The following is a 22,340-nucleotide window of genomic DNA, read 5'->3' as shown; positions in this document are numbered from 1 at the left end:
CTTGTAATAAAAGTACTAGTCCTAGCTAAGACACTAAATAAAAGGTAAATTGTAGGCCCTACTCCCAGTTTAGGAGTAATTTTAAAAAGACCAATCATCTAAATACATTGTAACTTTATAGTAAATTGAATTTACCCGCTACCCCTTTATTAAGCGCCTTAGGAATACATTTGTCATCTGCGCGAACTTGCCGAATTTTCGTCCCCTATAGGCGTACCTTGTCTTGTTGTACCTGGGATTCGAGCAGGATCTTCACAGTTTCATAGCATTAGCAAAATAATTTTCAAGTGTTTGGTTATCGAATTATAGTAACATATCTGCTTAGGCACGGAATTGATCTCGACAACCCCGGACCAGCCGGTTCGACAAGTTCACTATTGGCCGCTGCCGCTCAGCAGGGCTACACGCTTGACGGAAACACTTTGAGTTCGCTTGGAAATCTGTCCAGTGGATTGTCCGTGAGTGTTGCTGCTAACTACAGCGATTCCGGAGACTCCACCGGTGCCAGATCAACGGATAACGCTACACCTCCAATGCATTTCCTTACTCCTCATGTAGAAATTTCGATGGCCGATGCACCTGCGCCTGTATTTTCGCCATCTTTGGTATTTTTTGCAAACTTTTAAACCGCGGTTTAATTTGGGCTTTTAGTGTGATCAACAAAGAACGAATGCAGAACCAGGTCAAAGTAGTCATTCCACGCAAAGAATGAATGGCGAATGTCCTAGCTCACCTCAGTCGGCCGACTCAAATTCCAATGCTCCGTCCAGTAGCCATATTCAACCGAGCTCTCTGCGGCTTGACCAAGAAACAAGTATTACTCCATCAATATCGTTAATTCCAATTAAACAAGAACCAAACGAAGAAAGCTACGGAAATAAGCGAAATGGTACACAAACTGGAAATGTACAGATGCAAACGGCAACTTCAAGCAGTCTAAGCTCGCTGATCAAAGTGTCTCCACTCAAGAGTCTACTGAGAGAAGATTTAAAGCGCAAAATTGTTAACCGCAATTACGTATCGGGAAGAGGTCGTGCCACTGCTTCTCCCACCTCTCATCCGGAGAGTTCTCCAAGTGATCCGGCGACAACAACCAATGGAACGATAACATCAACAGGTCTGGATCAACCTTCTGATTCGTCTGTTTGGCGGTTGGGTGGTAAACGTTTGTTATCAAATTTACAATGTATTTATTGTGGTATCGGATTTCCCGATCAAACCTTGTATTTTTTACATAAAGGTTGTCATTCGGACGCGAATCCGTGGAAGTGTAATATATGTGGGGAGCAATGTTGTAATGTCTATGAATTTAATTCACATTTACTAAGTAAGAGTCATCAGTGACAATGTTTTTTTTAAGGAAAAGTACAAACTCCAAAGTTTCATTAAAAAAAGGTATACTTCATGGTTGTGAATAACAATTAGAAAATGCTGTTTTATACAAGAGTAGTTCATTAACCTTGTTGATATTACGCAATATTTGCTCAGTGTAGCTACCAAGCATCTAAAAAGTGAAAAATTGCTCAGAGTTGCCACAAGTGTTACACTTATTTAGTATAGATATAATTATTGGGAACACTTGCAAACATTTGTCGTCGCTGCAGTAAAACAATCTTCACAAACACCACAAACAAAATTTTGCAGAGTAGCCGTTGGTAATTTGAGTACATTTTGTTCGTTTACCTATCAGTCTTCCAAACCTAATTTAACTCTGTCATTCTCCGTTGGCATGTTCTTTCTCCACTGTGTTGTTATCCTAAATCTTTACTAGACTAATTTGTTAATATCGCTCATTATAACCACTTAGTGGTTGTTAATACGCGCGTAATATTTCACTATTAGCCATACATCACTTTTAGATCTCTCGATTTGAAACAAGTGAGTACATGTGCAATTCCGCAGGTACATTCTAAGCATGATATTAAATGATGTATTCGACATTATTTATAAATTAAAAAATGGGGCTGTGTAACAGTTGATATTAAATTCGCCAGCAGCTGATTTTGTAACGAAAACATTCCATAAATTTAAAGTGCCTCTTTGATACTGTCGATAAAATCTAGAGAATTGTAATTGGCTCCGATGATCCGTCCATTGTTATAAATTTTAAGAGAATTATATATATTTAGAAATTAAGAAATATATTTACAATCGGGTAGATATCATAGTATATATATAAATAAATATTACATTTTTGTTGTTAGGCCTGTACAGTTTTAAGATTTAAATTTTTATCGTGTAACCTTGTTTTGAATAAAGCATGACTCTAGATATGACAAGTTTGCAAATATTTTTGATAGTCATATGGTCAAGACAGGAATGTCCGAGTAAGTTCGTATGTAAACTTTTTTTATACATATTGTTGATCTAGTTCGTAATATTATTTTTTTAAGAGAACCTACATTCCAATGGTGTATTTTATTTTTGCTATAAGAGGAAACATAATTATGTACAGTATTTATTAATTTTATTTTTTAATTGCTTGTGTTGCTGTTCAATTTTATAACATCTACTAATGTGCAATACTTTTACAGCAACAAAATTACCTACTTGAAACATTCCATTTGAAATGTACTTGCAGTAATACCTTGTGTGGTATTTAGCATTGCCTTTTAGAGTGCCTTAAAAAAGAAATATACAAATTTTTAAATGTTGCATACCTACAAGGCAATCAATTTTATATGAAAGGTTATTGCTTTACTTTATAATTTTTATAAAAAAATACTGTTAACGTATGTAATTGTTTAGATTTGCTGTTACGTACATTGTGATTATCAAAACGTTAAACCATACCAAACTATTTATTGTTATTTATATAAATAGTTTTTAAAGTGCGCTATATATTTGCATTTATTGGTGAAAGGGATAAATAAATGAATTGCATTATCTATTGTTTCAATCTGGCTTTATAATATTAATATGGTAGATGGGAGAAAACACAGATGGCTTCTTTTTGTCTCTACCTTCAGTCTAATAATTTATTTTAATTTCAGTTTCTGACATGTCATTGAATAAAAAATTAATTTTTATTAATGCTTGTTCTAAAGAGTGGAGAGGTTCCACCCTGTATATATAACCTACTATGATGCACACATTTGTGAGAGCTGGCAACCACGCAATTTTTAGAAGGGAGAATTAGTCTGTGCCATCTCGAAAACACCAAGGCTTGCTATGTAACTGAATCTTGGCATCAACTTTCATCATGAAAGCGTCGTGCAGTTTAAGTTTATTGTTATTTTTGTGTTGCTTAATGTAGGTATAGTAATCTTTGCATTTATTTATAATTGATTTGTGTTTTGTATGCAACATTTTATAATTTTTCATCTGTTTTTGAAATTGATTTGGTTTAACCTCAATGCATAATCACGTATTTGATACCGTTAACATTTATTGTTTGAAATCGCATTCATTTTTGTGCGTAGTTTGCTACATTTTTATTTGTTGCGATATATGGTCCCAACTTAGATTTATATTTTTTATCATTTTTGAAAATGTGGAAACTATTGAATTGTTTAAAGTTTGATGTGTATTTGTGGACTGACTTATTTTTTGTAAACTAACATTTCACCGTGAAGAGACGGTCATTGGGGTGGTATAAAACTGTAATCACTTTGAGTTACGACACCCTATGCGTGGACTGTTCCAGAACTCAACTATAGTTTGGGAACTCCCGAAACCAGGGTCCATGTTACCCGTTTAAGGGCTCAGACTCTATTAACACAAGACTCTTCAGTTTAGAATCTATGTGCGACATATGATCCAAGGTCGTATCATTTTCCTACTTGCTTTTAACAGAAGGGTTTTATTGCACCAAAGATGAATCACCTATTGTACTGCTTCCTTGTGGTCCGACCAATCAGCTCCTAGAACCATTCAGATGACAACGAATTGGCAATATTGTAGATCAGAAATAAAAATGAAGCCGGGATGCCTCCATTGCAGCCTTTCCCACTAAGTGACACGACACAGCAGCAAAACGACGCGTCACAAACCAAGCGGTTCCAGAAGCGTCGCTTAGTGAGAACTGAAAAGCAGCAAGTTTTAAATCTTCTGAGCATAAAGAATAAAAATGCTCTAAAAAAATTGCTCAATTCAGAAAATTGCATCTGCGCATGACCGAGCTTCTCCATTTACAAATGTTGGGGGTTTATAGGCGAGTAGCATATTCGGATGTGGCGCCGTCTGGTGGCGAATTTAACATAAGATGTGGTGAAACAAGTTCGTCGACCGTTTATTACTGTATTAATATTTACAAGCTTACTCCAAATAAAACAACAATTATGACTTCAAAAAACACCTTTCGTTCGTCCAAAGTTTCTTGTTGTGTTGTTGGATTACTTCGTACATAAATACGGACTCTTCTATAAAATTCTACAGCTTTCCCAACAGACCACATGAGTTGCAAAGAAGAGAAAATTGGATAAAGAAAGTGAGAAGAGTGTAAGTACACATCTGTTTTGCTATTATTTTACATAGTTTCGTCTCCAGAACGGCCGTTTTTTTGTAATTTTTCTTTTGTAGAAGAAGGAAAATCCAAAACAAGCAAGGAGTGTCAATGGATTAAACCATCCACTTTAAAAGCTGCTCAGGGAAAATACTCCAAGGAGAAAAGAATGAGTGAAATGTTTGTTCACAAAGACTCGAAGAGAAAAAAATTTGATCCTGTTTGTCTAACTCATGTCATCGTTTCCAACGCATTTATCAGCAGTATTCACAATTTGACTTAATGGAACAATGTTAGCCTGTACTCCCACACAGTTATTTTCAATTTCACAAACAAAAACGAAACTCGTATCAGTTGGCTCTTGAAAGTTGACTTGACAACTCACGTCCTTTGGGTTATCGTCAGTCCCTTGAGACACGACTTCAGCTTCTTGAAATTCAGTTGAACTTGAAGGTAAGTCAGACGAAACATTTAATTTCCGTTTCTTGAAAGTTCCATAACGTTCAAATCGTTTGCTTGCATCTGCACCCAGATTTCGTGTTTGTTTGTACGTCTAGAAGAAAATAAAAGCCATTAAACAATAAAAATGTGAAGCACTTGTCTTTACTGATTTACCTTCGGAAAAATAGAGGGATTATATGATGGATTGGTGGCAATATTTGATTTTGCATTTCCGACAAAATGCGAACTACATATTCGATCTGTTTTTTTAGGAGTCCATGGTTTTCCATTTTCAGTTCTAATAACAAACGTGCAAATTAGTTCGTGAACACGATTTCTGTCTACAGAAACACCATTTTCCACTTTTCACCCACCAAAGAATATATTAAATATTCTTTGGTGGGTGAAAAGTGGAAAATATCAGAAAACCATCTACACAACAAGGGAGGGATCCCTTTTAATAGCTTGATCATAACCTCAAATTGAATTATTGCACACAAAAGAAAAATTACTAAAAAACGGCCGTTCTGGAGACGAAACTATGTAAAATAATAGCAAAACAGATGTGTACTTACACTCTTTTCACTTCCTTTATCCAATTTTCTCTTCTTTGCAACTCATATGGTCTGTTGGGAAAGCTGTAGAATTTTACAGAAGAGTCCGTATTTATGTACGAATTACTGCATCCAACAACACAACAAGAAACTCTAGACGAACGAAAAGTGTTTTTCGAAGTCATAATTGTTGTTTTATTTGGAGTAAGCTTGTAAACACAGTAATAAACGGTCGATGAACTTATTTCACCACATCTTATGTTAAATTCGCCACCAGACGGCGCCACATCCGAATATGCTACTCGCCTGAGTAAAAACGTTGAGCACATATATGATTCGACATTTTTGAAAACATGCAACGGCTAATTTTGTTTTGATTGTGACAACATTGTAAAATCCGCTTCGGATTAATTTTGACATTTGTCGTGAAGTTGTATTGGTTATCTACGTTTACTTTTGGCGCATGTTTTGCAAATTAATATATATTATTGTAAATTTTTTTGTGTTTACTCTAAAAACTGTTTAAGTCATTATTATATAAGTATTACTTTCTATAATAGCTCATATAAGAAGAGAAAACCAATTTCAACAGGTTGCTTACCCTCATAACCTTTAACTGGCCTGAACTTTGGAGTTCTAATGGCTGGAAAACGGATTGCCACAAGTGATCTAAATCACACGAACTGGGAGCAAGAAGATGAACCAGAAGAAGCTGGAAGTTTTTCAAAAGCCTCCGAGGATATTTTAAAAAATAGAGTAATTAAAATTGCGAAGCGAAGGAACCCCATCGGTAGTTTAGCATCGGTATGTACTTACTTGCGCTATTAACAGTAATTTACGTAGTTTTTCACTTTAGTCAGATGACGAGAAGAAAACCACCTTTGCGAATTTTGGGGGATTTATTAAACCAAGCACCACGTCGAACACACAAGCATTCAGTTTTCTAGCAAATTTACAAAATAAATCTGAGGACCATCCAAAAAGCAATGGCCTCGATGGTTCAAAAACATGTAATAAACCAACAGAAAAAATGAGTATACCTCCTGTTCAAAGTGAAAGTGAAAATTCGGGTAAACCTAAAGAATATTACGCTAAAATAAAAGGTTTAAATCAAAGTGTATCAAAATGGATTAAACAACACGTTGATACAAACCCATTTTTAAATTTAACTCCCATATTTAGAGATTACGAAAAATACTTGGAAGAGATTGAAAGTTTAAATATGCAGTGTGAGAGCAATAAAACGAAGGAAACAGCTAAAGTGTTTAAAGCAGCATCGTGTGAAAAGCTACCGGACGCATCAGAAAAAAAAACCTCCCTTCAATTCGGTGCAACCAATTCAAGTACGATGACTTCTAATTTATTCACATTTGGAAAGTCAAACGTCGAATCGTCTAGAACAGGTTTTATTTTTGATAATACTCCAAAACCATTTGCAATGGCAACCGAGGCACAAAAGGAGGAAGCGAACGAAGAAGACGAAGACAATCCGCCAAAAGTTGAATTCACGCCTGTAGTTGAGGAAGATCATATTTATACAGTTCGATGTAAAGTATTTGTAAAAAAAGATGAAGAGTTTGGTGATCGCGGGGTTGGTAATCTGTTTCTTAAACCTATACCCGATAGTGACAAAGTTCAATTAATCGTCCGTGCAGACACTAATTTAGGTAATCTTCTGTGTAATTTTATTTTATCGAAAAGTATTCCCACACAACGTTTGGGCAAGAAAGATGTAATGTTAATGTGCATGCCGACACCTGAACACAAACCACCGCCAGTGCCAGTTTTATTCAGAGTCAAATCATCGGAACAAGCCGACGAGTTGTTAAAGATATTAGATAAACACAAAAAGTGATTTAGAATGGTGCAGAATTCTATTTCGATTTTAATTTAGTATGTTTGTTACATCATTACTAATAAATTCATTCTAGTAATTAATAGTATGTTGTACTCTTTTGTAGTGTAAAATGTGACCGGCAGAAGCATTAGTCTAATTCAGCCATATTCGACCTTTTTATTTCTCGGGTCGCAGGTTGAATATCGCTGATCTACTCCCTAAACTTCATGGCAAGGCTTTCATTTGTTATGAATTGCTCTGAAGAGCAAAATGCTTTTGTAAATTGAGGATTGTCTGCAGATTTTTTGTCTAATACAATCCTTACAGTTTTTAGCGCATTTTTGGTAACAAAAAGGAGCTTATCATTTCACTTTGTCCGGCTGGCTGGCTGGTTGGCTGGCTGGCTGGCTGGGCGGATTGAAAAACTTTTGATCTAGACATCGTAGAGAGGTCCGGTTTTTTGCATTATCTCCGTCTTGTCGAGTTATTGGCGCAATGGACATTCATTAAGCCCGTAGTGGTTGCGTTTAATTAGAATTTGCGAAATAACTAACGCCGCTTGAAAATTTGTCCGTGCGTATATCGATTTTAAGCCGATCCGATTGACGTAGAGGAATGGCTTTTTTATAAAATATACTTTTGGCATTGCCTAACTACGGTCACTAATATGACTTATCTAGGATAACTACTTCAAGGTGAAAACTAATCAAAATCATAACACGGTGATGAGTTTTTCAGTTTGTGGTATAATTTTGGTTAAAAATATCGTATCCAGGTCTGAGCGGTTTTTAGCGTAACACAACGAAGTTGAGGTAACGCTTATGTGCTCGTGTTTCCGTCTGTCCGTCCGCCCGTCCGTCCGTTCCATCGAGATCTCGGCCCCTGGGACACCTAGAGACTTCGGGTTTTCGCTAATTGATAGCTGCTATGATCTATATTTGCCCATTTCAGACAGTTTTATTGCACTCTCTATTTTGCGCAGACTGCGCATTGCCAACTTTCTTATTTATGGAGATATTTCTTGGAAATTTTAACCACAGATGCTTCTAGTAAAGGCAAACATTTCACACATAGTAAAAATTATGTAGACATGCGCAGTAACTGCGCAATGCGAACTTTCCTATTTATTGAGATTTTTCTTTGAAATTTTAACCACAGATGCTTCTAGTAAGGGCAAACATTGCGCACATACTAAAAATTATGTGTGCGCATGCGCAGTCCCTGCGCAATGCCAACTGTGCTATTTATGGAGATATTTCTTTGAAATTGGAACCACAGATGCTTCTAGTAAAGGCAAACATTTCGCAAATAGTAAAAATTATGTGTAGGCATGCGCAGTGACTGCGCAATGCCAACTTTCTTATTTATGGAGATATTTCTTTGAAATTTTAACCACAGATGCTTCTAGTAAAGGCAAACATTTCACACATAGTAAAAATTATTGTAGACATGCGCAGTGACTGCGCAATGCGAACTTTCCTATTTACTGAGATTTTTCTTTGAAATTTTAACCACACATGCTTCTAGTAAAGGCAAACATTGCGCACATATTAAAAATTATGTGTGCGCATGCGCAGTCCCTGCGCAATGCCAACTTTCCTATTTATGGAGATATTTCTTTGAAATTGGAACCACAGATGCTTTTAGTAAAGGCAAACATTTCGCAAATAGTAAAAATTATGTGTAGACATGCGCAGTGACTGCGCAATGCCAACTTTCTTATTTATGGAGATATTTCTTTGAAATTTTAACCACATATGCTTCTAGTAAAGGCAAACATTTCGCAAATAGTAAAAATTATGTGTAGGCATGCGCAGTGACTGCGCAATGCCAACTTTCTTATTTATGGAGATATTTCTTTGAAATTTGAACCACTGATGCTCCTAGTAAAGGCAACAACTTGTTGATTGCAGCGTTATCGGAAATCGGGGATTTCATTGAGGCAACTGAAGACGTCTTGATTATGGGAGACTTTAATTTCCCATTAACTGTCGGAAATCGGGTAGAGAAATTTCTTCAAGAGAAATTCAATATAGTGATCATCTCTCCCCGAACAGTGACAACGAATGGCGGAACAATAATTGACAGAGTTTTTGGCAAAATGGTCAACTACACTGTTGATTGTTCGGTTTACGAGTCGTACTGTTCATACCATCGTCCAATTATTATTAGAGTTCGTGAAAATTAATAAAGAAATATATGTTTGCATATACCTTATTTTATAATTAAAATTTTCTGATAAAATACTGATTGCTAATGCAATACTGATCCGTCACGCCAAAAATGCGCTGAAGTCTCATCGATGCACATACGAGGACTTTTGTAATTTTTTATTGTGTAAAACGCATAAACGCCACGTGAGTGCAACACGATGAGATATACCTACTCTACCTCTACCCATCTCTCTTGTCACGGTACCCTTGCAACAGTTATCTACGGGCGATGCCGTTCCATGTACGAGTATCTAGTTGGCCTTGATAATATTTTCAAAAATTAGTGAGAACTATTAAATTTATTATTTCCATAATATTTCCAAAATAAATGTATTATATTATTATGGTAGATACTGATTCGCATGCTCTTTTGTAAGGAATTATGCAGTCTGTATAGTGATGCATGAAGCCAAATAGCTTGATGATCTTCATATTACTCGACGTGACTTGAAAATCATGTATGCTTACCTATTTTAAAGACTTTTAATACTTGACTTGATTTTCAAGCCGTCCTACTTGACATGGTATCAAGTACTTTGAACTAGTTGGTTACTCGATATAGGTTAATAATGTAAAGTTAAAATATAGCCCGTCTACGAATTGAAACAGAAAAATTTCATAGGTGTAGAAAATACAAAAACCGTTGACTAGTAATTTACGTAGGTATAGCATTCCTCGATTGCTGGGGTTGTAAATTTTATAGAAATTTCTTTCTTTCTACATTTGCGCGTATTATTAATATTTTTTGAATTCACATTTACCTGTATCGAGGTGCAGTTGTAACTTTTGTAGTATAGGTATACACCAAATATTTCTATTCCTTTGATATATTGTGTTTAAATACCTAATTTATAGCCAACCCCGCAACTGCCCTATAGAAATGCATTTGCTTCTCGTTGCTTCCGTATTAACGTATTAAGAAAAAAACTAAAGAAACACGAGACATATATTACTTGATAATGGAACTAGTCAAGTTAACTCGAGTTAACTACCACATTTTGGCGTAAAAATTAATAATCATACGTTTACAAAATACACTAAAACACGTGTTTCCCAAAGCAACACATTCCAATGACTTTAAACTCTTGTTGCACAACAAAATGTTGCATAACAGAAGGTCATTTTATTTCCATGCAACATTTTGTTAGCCAACAAATCATCGGCTCAACGCCACAAAAACAATAAGTGCATATACCTGTTACGTTAAGTTTTACATAAATATTTGCTTATCTGACCTTATGGTGCCGATGACCATGACATTGAACAATGTCGAAACAAGTGTCTTGGGAAAAAAGCTAGAAGAGATTACCAATGGGGTATAAAATTACGAGGTAAACCTTACCTAGATGTTATAGGTTACTCTTTATAATTTCGTTAACCAAAAGATGCACGTATCGTTCCCATCCACAACTTAATGGTGGTATCTTACCTTAACTTACAGCTACCTATCCTAATGTCCTAACTAGTTTCTTTAATAAATTAATATATACACGTAATGCCCAATCCAATTGTATCTAGTAATCATAATTTCAGTTAATAAAAAATTACTCAAAAATCACTAAAATTACTTCTATAAATCTGAACGATCAAACTTCAAACTACTGAATCCGGTCTATACCACGATTCTACTCAATTCAAAAAAACAGTAAGTCTGTAGAGGAAGCTAGTAGATTGATTTTCATACAATCAGAAAATTCTATTGAAACTTTAACTAGCCACACCAACAGCCAATCGCTCGATGAACTCAAAAACTCCGTTACTTTCAAAAGATTATCACCAAAGGAATGTCAAAGGATTTCATTAAGTTTTTAAAACTAGAATTCTATTTGCCTACATTGTTATGCAACTTTCATTGCACCTACCATCAGTAACTACCCTAAATTATTCTATACTACCCCTATACTCTATTTTAATTGCTACAATATGTACAAGTAAATGTCTTAAAACTGCGTATCAGCATATAGGTTGACATGACAACTTCGCTGCCGAATGCGAGTGGGGATTTGGTTTTTTGAATTTCTTTGTAATGAAGAAGAATAAAAACAACTGCCGTGGGTGGACATAGAAAATGTGTTTTCCCAAAATAGTTTGGAGAGTCAATAATCCCGTAGCAAGAATTATTCATTGAAATTCCTATGCCACCCGCTAGTTGTCAATACTGGGAAAACAAATAAATCTGCTTTTATTTGCAGGCTATTTTAAATTTATTGTATCTTTTTATGCTGAACAAAAACAGAAAAATAGAAGGTAGAAAGCGCTTAGTCAAGAATGAGATAACTCCAAGCTGAAAGTCTAGACAACATAACAAAATCTATTTCTATGCAGAAAAGTCACGTGCCTGTCTTTTAACACGAAGTCTCAAGTGCAAAAAAGGAATTAATGAAATGATTTCGATCGAGTTATCACAATGGACGGTTTATTTGCAAAAATTTAGTCCGGAGTCATGTAAGACCCTTACTTACTTACGTCACACATCTCGTTGCATGTGTATATAATAAACCGAGAAAATTGTCTTTATAAAAAGTTACCTCAAGTACCTTCTGCTTCCTGAAGGCTTAGGTCTTTCAATAAAAAGTGGAATATAAGGAATTAAAAATAAATGGAAACTTTTTCCATAAGTCCTTCCAGATTACAAATAATGAAAGCTCGGCTCGCATTGCGTTTAGAGTTTTAATAGTCTTACGGCGCATCGTCCGGAATTAGTCAGCATGGCAGAAGTATCTCGGGAATATTTACTCGTTTTTCCAAACGACTCGGTCCAAGACAATGCTTGAAGCTAAGGACGCGCTCGTGATTTTGCTTTAATCCTCGTATAATGGTTGCGTAATTCTTCCGGCTCGAATCCGGCAACTCTTTCGCCGATCGTCTAATGTATTCAGCGAGAGAGCACATGCCGGTTCGCGGCGTCGATTTGTTCGGTTGCTTAATATTTTTAACAGCCTCGCATTAAGACGTCGTATCAGGGGTTGAGGATTAAAATGTAATAACGTTGTTACAGGCCCAAATTACATTTTTAATTTAAATAACTTATTTTTCGTGTTGATTTAGGCATTTGCAAAACATTGGGTATGCTAAGACGTGCCGTCGTGGTAAAAATTGCGATTCTGAACTAAAGCCAAGTGTATAATGGCAAAGATTGGGGCTTAAAAAGTATAATGGGTCGAAGCGGGGTTAAATGATGGAGGGGTCTTGTCCGCTCTGCGGTTCTGTCTTGGCGATCTTTAGAGTCATAGGCGCCATGCTTTATTTTTTCTAAGGATAACATTTGAAGCAGTTATACGCGGGAGGATAACCTGTACTCTTTAATACATCTCATCATAATCGTATAACCGCTAGTACTCATTCCCCTAAATGCACGAAGGCAAATAAATGAATGAACCCTAGCGAATTCTCCAATGTCATGATTATTGGATTAATACCCTCCTTTTGAATGTATAGGCGCGAAATTTCAGTTGAATATTTCGGAGAAGAAGGATTCTAAGAATATTACTTACCCAAAGAGAGAGATTTGCTATAATCGCGGTCATGTAAAATATAATTTTCGGAAAAACTGTTTTAAATTGCTATTTACCCTAGAAAGTCCCTTAAATGACGCCTATGTTATAAACGTGGATGAAATCTGATCACGTTCTTCGACTTGATCTTAGCACGTAATGAAAAATTGCATGTTCGTTAGGAAGCACTTAAAAATAAAATAACTGTTAAGAAAAGTAGATCGCCGGGGAAATGACTGATCCCGTTTAATAACATTTAGTGCAAGATTAAACGTCCTTATACCGCCCCCATTTTTGCACGGTCTGATAAAAGCAAGAGCATACGATCAATTACCGGAATGAGTGCGCACATGATTGGATATAGATACAGAAGCTGGCTTTGATGCTTTGACAAGAAATATTTTTATTCCTCTCGAGTGGACATTTTGCGGTTTACCTTCTGCGAGAGCTATGTGTATTTATGTCAACTAACTCTAGCAAAGTAAATATTGGTCCGCACCGTATAGAACTTTATTAGCGAAATTAACTTACCGCACGCTCCGATGTCATATAGGTAAGCAGTGGCGGCAAATTAACCGACTATAATACGGAGATCCAACCCTTACTTCCATATTAATATTATTAATATTCTTGAACGTAGGTGTACTTCTAAATATAGCTATATACTTTCCGAAGCTTTCAATTTGCAAATTCGCTGTTTATTCGACGGCGTCGGAACATGTAACCGTTCTAACTCCTAATTTTCGCATAGTTGCCGTCTGGCGGGAACATGCCTTTCCCGAATTAGCCGAGTGTGTTTTCGCTTATTAGGCATAATGCGGCGCTGATCCGAATTAATTCTCGCTCCCTTGCGGTGCAGAAGCACGGTGAAAGCATTAGCATGATCGTACCTTGTCTCCATCTTAACCCGATGCGTGTCGCTCAACGTCTTAGAAGCGGTTCAAACGGTCGCCACAAGCGGATTATCGGATGCAGATCAGACCCAACCGCGATCCATCAACTCATCTTGCCACAATTATACAAATAGTAAATATTTATCATTCTCTTTATCCTCGTAATTCTTTTCCGATTCTTTCTTCCTGTTACTCTTCCTTCTCATTACGTTTAATCTCGGCTTTCTATTTTAACCGCGAATGGCGTTACATTACCGTCATACCTTATTTAGACAACTACTATATAAAACTTACATTCGGGCTTCGCTTTATAATATTTATTTTCGTAACGTCGCGTTTAACAACTGAATAGGATAAAGCTTACGGGTATAAAGCAAATTAATTGAAGACGTCGCAGTAATGTTCTCCGCTCATGGTTGATGTCTTTATTTCCGAGACTGCAGGCTTAAATATGGCAGCAATTATTCTAAATACGGAATTAAAACCTTTTAGATAGCTATTCTTTCCAGACCACGACGCCAGTAATACCGCCTTTCTACTGGAAAATAGAGCAAATACAAAAGATTGGCTTTATTCTGTCGCGACCACGAAAAGAAGTCTCTTGATGAGGATGAACGATAAAGGCTTGCCGTTGAACAGGTGGTGATTTAGGCTCGCTTCCCGTTTTGCATAACAATCGCCACTTAAGAAGACCGTATCATTGCATTTTCTTTTTAAGTTATTTACGAAGTATCTATTCCTACAAAAGCCGCGCCACCTTTTTCCCAATTACCTATGCATACCGACGCGCTTATCGGCAGTCCCGTTGTCCAGATTAGAATGCCGGACAAGTCTCATATTTGATATATTATAGGTGAAGAATTACATGGAAAAAGTTTCGCCAAATCTCTAAGTCGTTTTCTTAAGTAAACGACTATAAATCGTGTATCGGGCGATAGTGTATATGCACGACAGGGATGATTTAAGAACGCCGCTATAAGGAATGTATATGGGTAGTTTATTTGCGACAATCCAGATTAGTCATCCCAAGTTCGCAAATTTGCTTGACGACATAACTTCCTACGTATGGTCCAGATTTCTACTTCTGCAAGTATAACGTAACTCCCCAGGTGTTCATTTGGTTGATGCTTTGAAGGGATTATATAACTGCAACCCCCGCAAGTTTATTGAATGTACGAGTCAGACACTTTATAACGGAACATCTCTAGCCTTACTTTGTAACCATTAACATACTAATAATACTCTTCAGACGGGACAGAATTAGTGGATCGATACGTTTATACTTTATAAGTGAAGAACCGATACAGAACTGACGATAAGATCGATTTACCTTCCTTCTCTCGCTTGCTACGTGGGTATTCAATCACATAATAACGCTTCTTTACAACTTCAAAGCTCTTCAAATAATCACTAATAAGGGTTACTAATGATTTGCCGCGAATGAGAAAAATTTTTCGAACAAGAAGCAAAAAGCGTAGATGTGAATACTTTGAAGAAACTAATTGCTAAGATTTCAGTTCGCTGCACTCCGTCATTTAAAATTTGTAATTCACGTGATATACAATCCGATTTGGTTCGAAAAAATGGTACCACGAAAGAGACCCTAATCTCCCGATTCGTTTAATAATTATTAGGTAAGTATATACTTATTTGATCTTTTTTACGATGTTCGAGACATTTCTAAGTCTGCCGCTTTCAGAAATTTTTATATTAAACTTTTATCACATTAATGAATATTTTTTATAATCGGTATATTTCTACCAATTTAATCGCTCGATTTGCTTCCAATCCTCATACACAACGTAGAGGTTTTTCACTTCAATTAGATTTGGTTCATAAGAAAAACCCTTCGTTTCTCACGCATTTGCAAACATTTCTTTTTCCATACATATACTTTTCCCCACATTTTATTTGTACGAATGCGTAGAGCGGACATAACTCGAAATTAAGGTTTGCTTCGATTTACAACGCGAAATTAGGCTTAACTTCGAATTATGACTCAAGTTTAAAAATAACTTACGGGTTATTAATCAACACTTCAATTAATTTCGATTTGAGGCCCAGGCCCCGTCAGGTATAACTATACGGGTCGTCTCTATCTTTTGAAGCGTTGCTAACTACAATAGTAACGAAAGGGGAAGGATTTTGTTATATTCGACGAGTGAAGAAAGTTCTTAGAACGTATGTCTCATTCCTTACTTAAAGTACTTGCATTGTTTAGGTTATACATTATACATTTTAATCCCGTCTGTAAAGATGGTAACGGCGTACCTACATATATACAGGGTGACAATTTGAAAACTTACCACCCCCCATATTTTAGTAAATAAACGAGATATTTAAAAAAATCAAAATCCGTTTCGGTAATTTGGAGGGGGAATCACAATGACATAGTTGGCGACGCACCCCCTCCAACCCCCTGCGCCCCAGCCACCCCAACTTTTAAATCTTAAATAGTGACCACCCATGTGTGATACGTCGTTGGAAAGCTCTGAAAAAATGCTTTCCAACCATACCAAATAGCATTACATTTAGGGTAGTAATTATCGTGCAAATCAAAAAATAAACTAATATGATACATTTGAAATCTGTCGTATTTAAAACGCAACCGGCGAACATAGACGAACTAAGACAGAATAATTCAAGAATGTCGAAATATTGCAAAACCAACATTTGAAAGGGGGAATATCGCCATATCCCAGAGGTTGTGTGCGAAGAGGTAAAAACCCAAAGGAGGGACACCAATTATGCTTCTTTCAAAATTACCATCGACTTCATAAAGTTAGAGAAGGTCATGACCGTCAACTTTTGGCCTCAGGGAATCCTTGTCAAACGTTTTTTTCACCCGCGCCCCCAGTTACCGACGGTCAAATGATCATACCTTCAAACTCGACTACCGTTAACAAACACGCTAAGGACTCTGGATCCTTAAATGTTTTCCACATCAACATGCAGTGTTTAAGGAACAAGCTATGCTCGTTAGAGGCGTTTCTGCAGGGCAAAAATCTTGACGCTATCTGTATCAGTGAACATTGGTTCTGTGGCGATAACGCAGTAAGTACAATGACAATTGGTCGTTTTCGTGTTGGTAGCTACTTTTTTAGAACTAATGCAACCCATGGGGGTGTATTGATACTAGTTAAAGAACATCTTAAATTCAAACCACTTATAGGCTTGTTGGCGACTACTCCACTGACTTTCACTTTGAAGCGTGCGGGGTACAATTAAACTGCGGCACGGTAATTATTTGCCTATACCGCTCACCGCGGGGAGATTTCAACATATTTTGCAGTAGGCTAGAGACTGTCCTTGAGGAACTTAGGGGCCGCAATGCGATTCTATTAGGAGACTTTAATGTAATTTTCATGTCGAATGATTCAAAATGCATAAACCTATGCGAGCTATTCCGCCAATATGGATTTGTCCAAACAATTTTTACTCCGACACGCGATAAAAATTGCATCGATAATATTTTTATAAATTTCGCAACCAACGAATTTACAACGAATACAATAGAAAGCGGCCTTTCTGACCACCTAGGACAAAGTATAAAAATTAAAACTAAACCCACGGATAAAGGTGCGGAGTACACTACAACTACACATCGTCCTTTCTCTCTAACTGGATACCAAAAGTTTTTCGAATTGCTTAGTAACATCGAGTGGAAACAAGCACTTAATCAATGTGGAAGCGACCCTTTCTCGACGTTTTTTAAGGAATTTCATAATGCTTTCTTATTATGCTTTCCTATAAAGAAACTTCATCGCAGACTAGGAGACAGCAGTCCAAACTGGTTTAATGGACATTTACGAAAGTTGCGGGATAAACTTCAATTTTTCACTGATTTATACAAACAGTTTCGCACTAATAATCTGAAACAAATAAAAAGTGAGATATACAAAACCTATGTGAAAGAAATTAGGGCAGCAAAAATTAAGGCCAACGACTTATACGTAAAAAACTCAGGTAACAAACCAAAAGCAATGTGGTCCCTTATAAACTCCCACAGAGTAATCGGCAGCAACAAAGCAACTATGATAACTGCGGACAACTTCGTAAACTTTTTTTCGAACACTGCAGTTAAGCCCATCAATAGTCATCTAACCTGCAGCACTGATCCTTTAAGATTCAATACCACATCTGCAAGCTCAAAACAACAATTTCAATTTGCCAATGTATCACAAATCGAAATTCGTGATGCTATCCGCAAAATTAGAATTAGCAAATGCAGAGATATATATGGACTAAACGCAAAATTTCTTAAAACCAACATCAACCTGATAGTACCACCCTTAACGATAGCAGTGAACTCCATGATAAGCTCCGGAGTCTTTCCTGATCTCCTTAAAGCTGCTGTGAGGATTCCTATCCACAAAAAAAGGGGAGGTAGAAGATATGAATAATTACAGACCCATTTCCATACTACCAACCTTTTCAAAGGTCGTAGAAAACATACTGTATACACAAATGGTAGCTTTTTTCGAGAATAATAAACTCTTATACGAAAGACAATTTGGGCTCAGAAAAGGACGTGGAACATCAAACGCCATCATAGAGTTCACGCAATCTACGCTGCAGGGATTTGAAAATGGTGTACACTCTGTTGCCTCCTTCATTGACATGTCCAAAGCATTTGATAGTGTGAAGTGAATCACACAATATTAACGAATAAACTAAGGCATTTCTATAATTTCAGTCCGAACAGCTGTTCGCTAATAGCAACAGAACGCAGTGTGTATTATACAACAATACTATATCTAAGAGTACCGACATAACCAATGGAGTGCCGCAGGGATCGATCCTGGGACCGCTACTGTTCCTTGCCTACATAAATGACCTGCCATCTTGTCTACCAAAAAATGTCACGTGTATACTATATGCCGACGACGTAACAGTTCTGACTTCTGATAGGGATCTCAGGACCGCTGTAACAACCTCTAAATAGCACGGTTCACTTAATTAACGAATGGTGCCAAAGTAATCAACTACGTGTTAACTGTGATAAGACCGCGTCAATGCATTTCACCTTAAAAACTGCGTGTGACCATGTACCATTTAATTTTGTTTCAAGTGCAAAGTTTTTGGGCTGCGTTGTAGATAGGACGCTGAGCTTTAAAGAACACTGTGCTACCATTTGTAAAAAATTGTGCAACGGAATTTTTCTCATGCGTAAGCTTGTGAACAATGCTTCTCTAAATATTGTTAAAACTGCCTACCACTGTCTGATCCAAACTACACTACAATACGCAATTACGGTGTGGGGCCACTGTTGTTCGTGGCCAAAAATTTTCAAATTACAACGCAGGGCTATACGAGTAATTCATGGACTAAGTTTCAGAGAAGATTGTCGTGATTCTTTTGTCGAGTTAAATATTCTAACTTTCCCTTGTTTATTTATTCTCGAAGCGGTTTGCTACATTAAGAAAAATGTAATCAATTTTTCTCTAAGTAGCGATAACCATCAGTATGAAACTCGCTTCAGAGCGAACATCTACACCCACTTCTGTCGTCTGCGAACAACCCAAAACGGTGCTGTCTGGCAGTCTCAGCACCTGTACAACTGCATCCCGGAAGCCGTCAGGAAACTCCCAATGCGAAGATTCAAAGAGGTAGTACAGTCTTTTTTACTCAAAAAGGCTTTCTACTCCCTCGACGAATTTACAACGAGCACCAGTAAAGGACACTTTCAGCTCTGAACTCACTCGTGCACACTTTTTAATATGTATTGTGCTATATGTTTGCTCGAACTGTTTGTGGTAGTATGTATGTTTTTGTATTAGTAATGTCTTATACCTATATCTTTTTTTACAATGACCAATGTAAGTGCTCCGCACATTAACATGATAAATATATTATTATTATTATTATTATTATTATCATAGGGGGCAATACCGCCATACCCATTGTAAAAAGAATTCCTTGTATTAGGTTCGTCGTACTAGGAGCAACATCTATTGGCCAACAGTACGAACTGCGGGAAGAAGTTTTAAATCGCTAACTGTAGGTATACGTTCACATGTGATAGTGCAATATTGTTTTTTCAAAGGTTGCTTATAGTTTTTACGATTCAAAAAATAGAACGTAAGTACTACAAATATAATGTTATTGAAGGGTTAGAGGATTTTTTCTGTTAATTGAGATGTGTAGATGTGACGGGTGTGTCAGAAAATACAAATTGAATGTGTGGTTGGGTTAGGAATTTTTTTAACGTGTCAACGACCCGATGGGATAATACCGCCATAAACGAATGGGGTAAAATCGCCATGGCGGTATTTCCTCCGACCGATTCTATATCATAAAAAATATTAATTTCAAACAGATTTACTTGGAGAAACTCCATTTGAAGATATTTAAAACGTACCTAATTAAGAATTGAATGATTCCGCTTTAATAAAAAATCAATTTATTCTGTATCATAAAAGATCCTTGTCCTTTTCAGTACCGCAATGCCAAGAACTAGGAAAAGAAAGTCGGAAAGAGCGAAATGGTCTACAGACCAATTACAAAAAGCAATCGCGGCAGTTAATTCTGGACAATCAGTAAAAAAAGTATCAGAAATTATGGAAATTCCGCGAACAACATTAAGAAATTACCTAAAATTGGAAATAAACGACAAAGAAAATTTAGGAAGAAAGCCAATTTTCACCCAAGAAATGGAACGTGAAATAGCAGAATATGTTTTGTCAATGGCAAAACGGTTTTACGGTATTACAGCTGTGGAATTGCGTCGACTTGCGTTCCAATATGCCGAGAAAAATGAAATCCAGCACCGATTTAATACAGAAACGAAAATAGCAGGCTTCGATTGGCTTCAAGGTTTCTTAAAAAGAAATCCTAAGATTACTTTACGAAAACCCGAGGCGACTAGTTTGAGCAGGATTGAGGGATTTAATAAAGATGATGTAAAATTATTTTTTCAAAATCTTGAGGCGGTCATGACAAAATTTAAATTTGGAGCGTCACGGATATATAATTGTGACGAGACAGGGATAACAACGGTTCAAAAACCTGGAATGATACTTGGACCTAAGGGCCAAAAACAAGTTGGTGTCGCAGTAAGTTTGGAAAGAGGAAAGAACGTCACTGTGCACTGCGCGTTTAGTGCCTCTGGCAACTATATCCCACCGTTGTTTATATACCCACGGAAAAGAATTAGTCCACAGTTAAGTTCTGGAGGACCAGACGGTGCCATCTATAAATGTTCAGATAATGGGTGGATCAATGAAGATATTTTTTATTCATGGTTGGATCATTTCAAAAAGCACACCAAACCGACTGAAGATGATCAAGTTCTTTTAGTCATGGACAACCATTGCAGCCATAAATCGTTAAGAATTTATGACTTCTGCAAACAGAATTTCATAACTGTCGTCACAATTCTCCCTCATACTTCCCACCGCCTCCAGCCGCTAGACGTTGCTTTTTACAGTCCCCTAAAATCTGCATTCAATAGAGAATGCGATCTGTTTATGAAAGCAAACCAACAGGCAAAAATTACGCCTTACGATCTGGCGTCGCTTTTTAATAAAGCGTACCAGCGCATCGCCACAATAGAAAAAGCTGCTTCCGGTTTTAGAGCGACAGAGATCTTCCCGCTGGATCCAGAAAGATTCACTGACGAGGATTTTGCGCCAGCTGTACACAATACCATTGAAATTCCCAATGTTATTGAAAACGAAAATGATGTTTCATTTGACTCTCAGAATGGGGATCAAAATGCCAATCAATTCGAGCGGAATATTCTAGATGAACCTTCGACGTCGACTGGTATTACGTCACAGAATAAAGAGAAGACAAGGATTGAGATGGCAACAAGACAACTACTATTTCCGGGCGATTTTTCCACAACGTCTAAATCAGCAATGAATTCTGCGAGTGATTCAAATGCTAGCCCAACTTGTAGCAAAGAGAGCAAAATTAAACATCATTTTGGTGATATTATACCACAATCTCAACCTACGATTAGCAAACCAACCAATAGAAGAAAACAGCACTCTCAAATAATGACCAGCACCCCAATGAAAGCGGTATTTGAAGAACAGGAGAAGAAGAGGACACAAAATGCCCAGAAAGGGGGAAAAATGGAAATGGTAAAAAAATTAAAGCAGTACAAATAGCTAAAAAAAAAGAACACTACAAGAAAAAAATCTGGAAGAAATAATATCACATTGGAATCATCAACAGATGAGTCAGTTGAAGGTAAACTTGTCGACGATGATGAGCTAGACGACTTGGACCCTTCTGCAATTGATTATGGTGAAACCGGCATTAAAGACATTTGTATTATTTGTTGCAGTGAAGGAAAGGACAAAGAAATATGGTATAGGTGCACAGCATGTGGCAAGTGGGCACATGCTGATTGTAGTGGATGGGACAGTGCAAAAGACTATGTGTGTGACTATTGCCAGTAGTAAGTGCGTTGATGTTGATTTACGAATTTTTGTAATATTTTTTGTTGCATTTT

General features: G+C 36.8%; 4 protein-coding genes across 4 annotated transcripts; 3 read left to right on the top strand and 1 right to left on the bottom strand.

The window, feature by feature from the left end:
• Positions 1–325: 325 nt before the first annotated feature.
• LOC116165567 (zinc finger and BTB domain-containing protein 49-like) lies at positions 326–1,636 on the top strand (the record flags this gene model as incomplete). The annotated part of the gene is given in 2 exon segments (XM_031480118.1): positions 326–605; positions 652–1,636. Coding segments are annotated over 2 exon segments (973 nt in total), but the record flags the coding sequence as incomplete, so codon positions are not given.
• An 855-nt stretch (positions 1,637–2,491) lies between these two features.
• LOC116165568 lies at positions 2,492–5,723 on the bottom strand. The gene is made up of 3 exons (XM_031480119.1): positions 5,461–5,723; positions 5,060–5,183; positions 2,492–4,997 (listed from the first exon to the last, which is right to left on the bottom strand). The coding sequence occupies exons 1-3, from the start codon at positions 5,622–5,624 to the stop codon at positions 4,671–4,673; spliced, it is 615 nt and encodes a 204-aa protein (XP_031335979.1). The 5' UTR covers positions 5,625–5,723; the 3' UTR covers positions 2,492–4,670.
• Positions 5,724–5,852: 129 nt separating this feature from the next.
• Positions 5,853–7,379, top strand: LOC116166120 (nuclear pore complex protein Nup50-like). The gene is made up of 2 exons (XM_031480958.1): positions 5,853–6,243; positions 6,296–7,379. The coding sequence occupies exons 1-2, from the start codon at positions 6,079–6,081 to the stop codon at positions 7,292–7,294; spliced, it is 1,164 nt and encodes a 387-aa protein (XP_031336818.1). The 5' UTR covers positions 5,853–6,078; the 3' UTR covers positions 7,295–7,379.
• Positions 7,380–20,322: 12,943 nt separating this feature from the next.
• LOC116166266 lies at positions 20,323–21,993 on the top strand. The gene has a single exon (XM_031481139.1). It carries the CDS (start codon positions 20,323–20,325, stop codon positions 21,991–21,993), a length of 1,671 nt encoding a protein of 556 aa, XP_031336999.1.
• The last annotated feature ends 347 nt before the right edge of the window (positions 21,994–22,340 follow it).

The sequence above is a fragment of the Photinus pyralis genome, unplaced genomic scaffold, assembly GCF_008802855.1.
Source record: "Photinus pyralis isolate 1611_PpyrPB1 unplaced genomic scaffold, Ppyr1.3 Ppyr1.4_LG3a, whole genome shotgun sequence".
Taxonomy (NCBI): Eukaryota; Metazoa; Arthropoda; class Insecta; order Coleoptera; family Lampyridae; genus Photinus; species Photinus pyralis.
This window is presented reverse-complemented; position numbering and strand designations above follow the sequence as displayed.

Coding starts and splice junctions, on each gene's coding strand:
- LOC116165568 (XM_031480119.1), bottom strand. CDS start 5,624: ATGACTTCGAAAAACACTTTTCGTTCGTCTAGAGTTTCTTGTTGTGTT. Junction 5,184..5,460: donor ATAAAGGAAGTGAAAAGAGT/GTAAGTACACAT, acceptor GTTTGTTATTAG/AACTGAAAATGGAAAACCAT. Junction 4,998..5,059: donor ATCCCTCTATTTTTCCGAAG/GTAAATCAGTAA, acceptor ATTTTCTTCTAG/ACGTACAAACAAACACGAAA.
- LOC116166120 (XM_031480958.1), top strand. CDS start 6,079: ATGGCTGGAAAACGGATTGCCACAAGTGATCTAAATCACACGAACTGG. Junction 6,244..6,295: donor CCATCGGTAGTTTAGCATCG/GTATGTACTTAC, acceptor TTTTCACTTTAG/TCAGATGACGAGAAGAAAAC.
- LOC116166266 (XM_031481139.1), top strand. CDS start 20,323: ATGCCAAGAACTAGGAAAAGAAAGTCGGAAAGAGCGAAATGGTCTACA.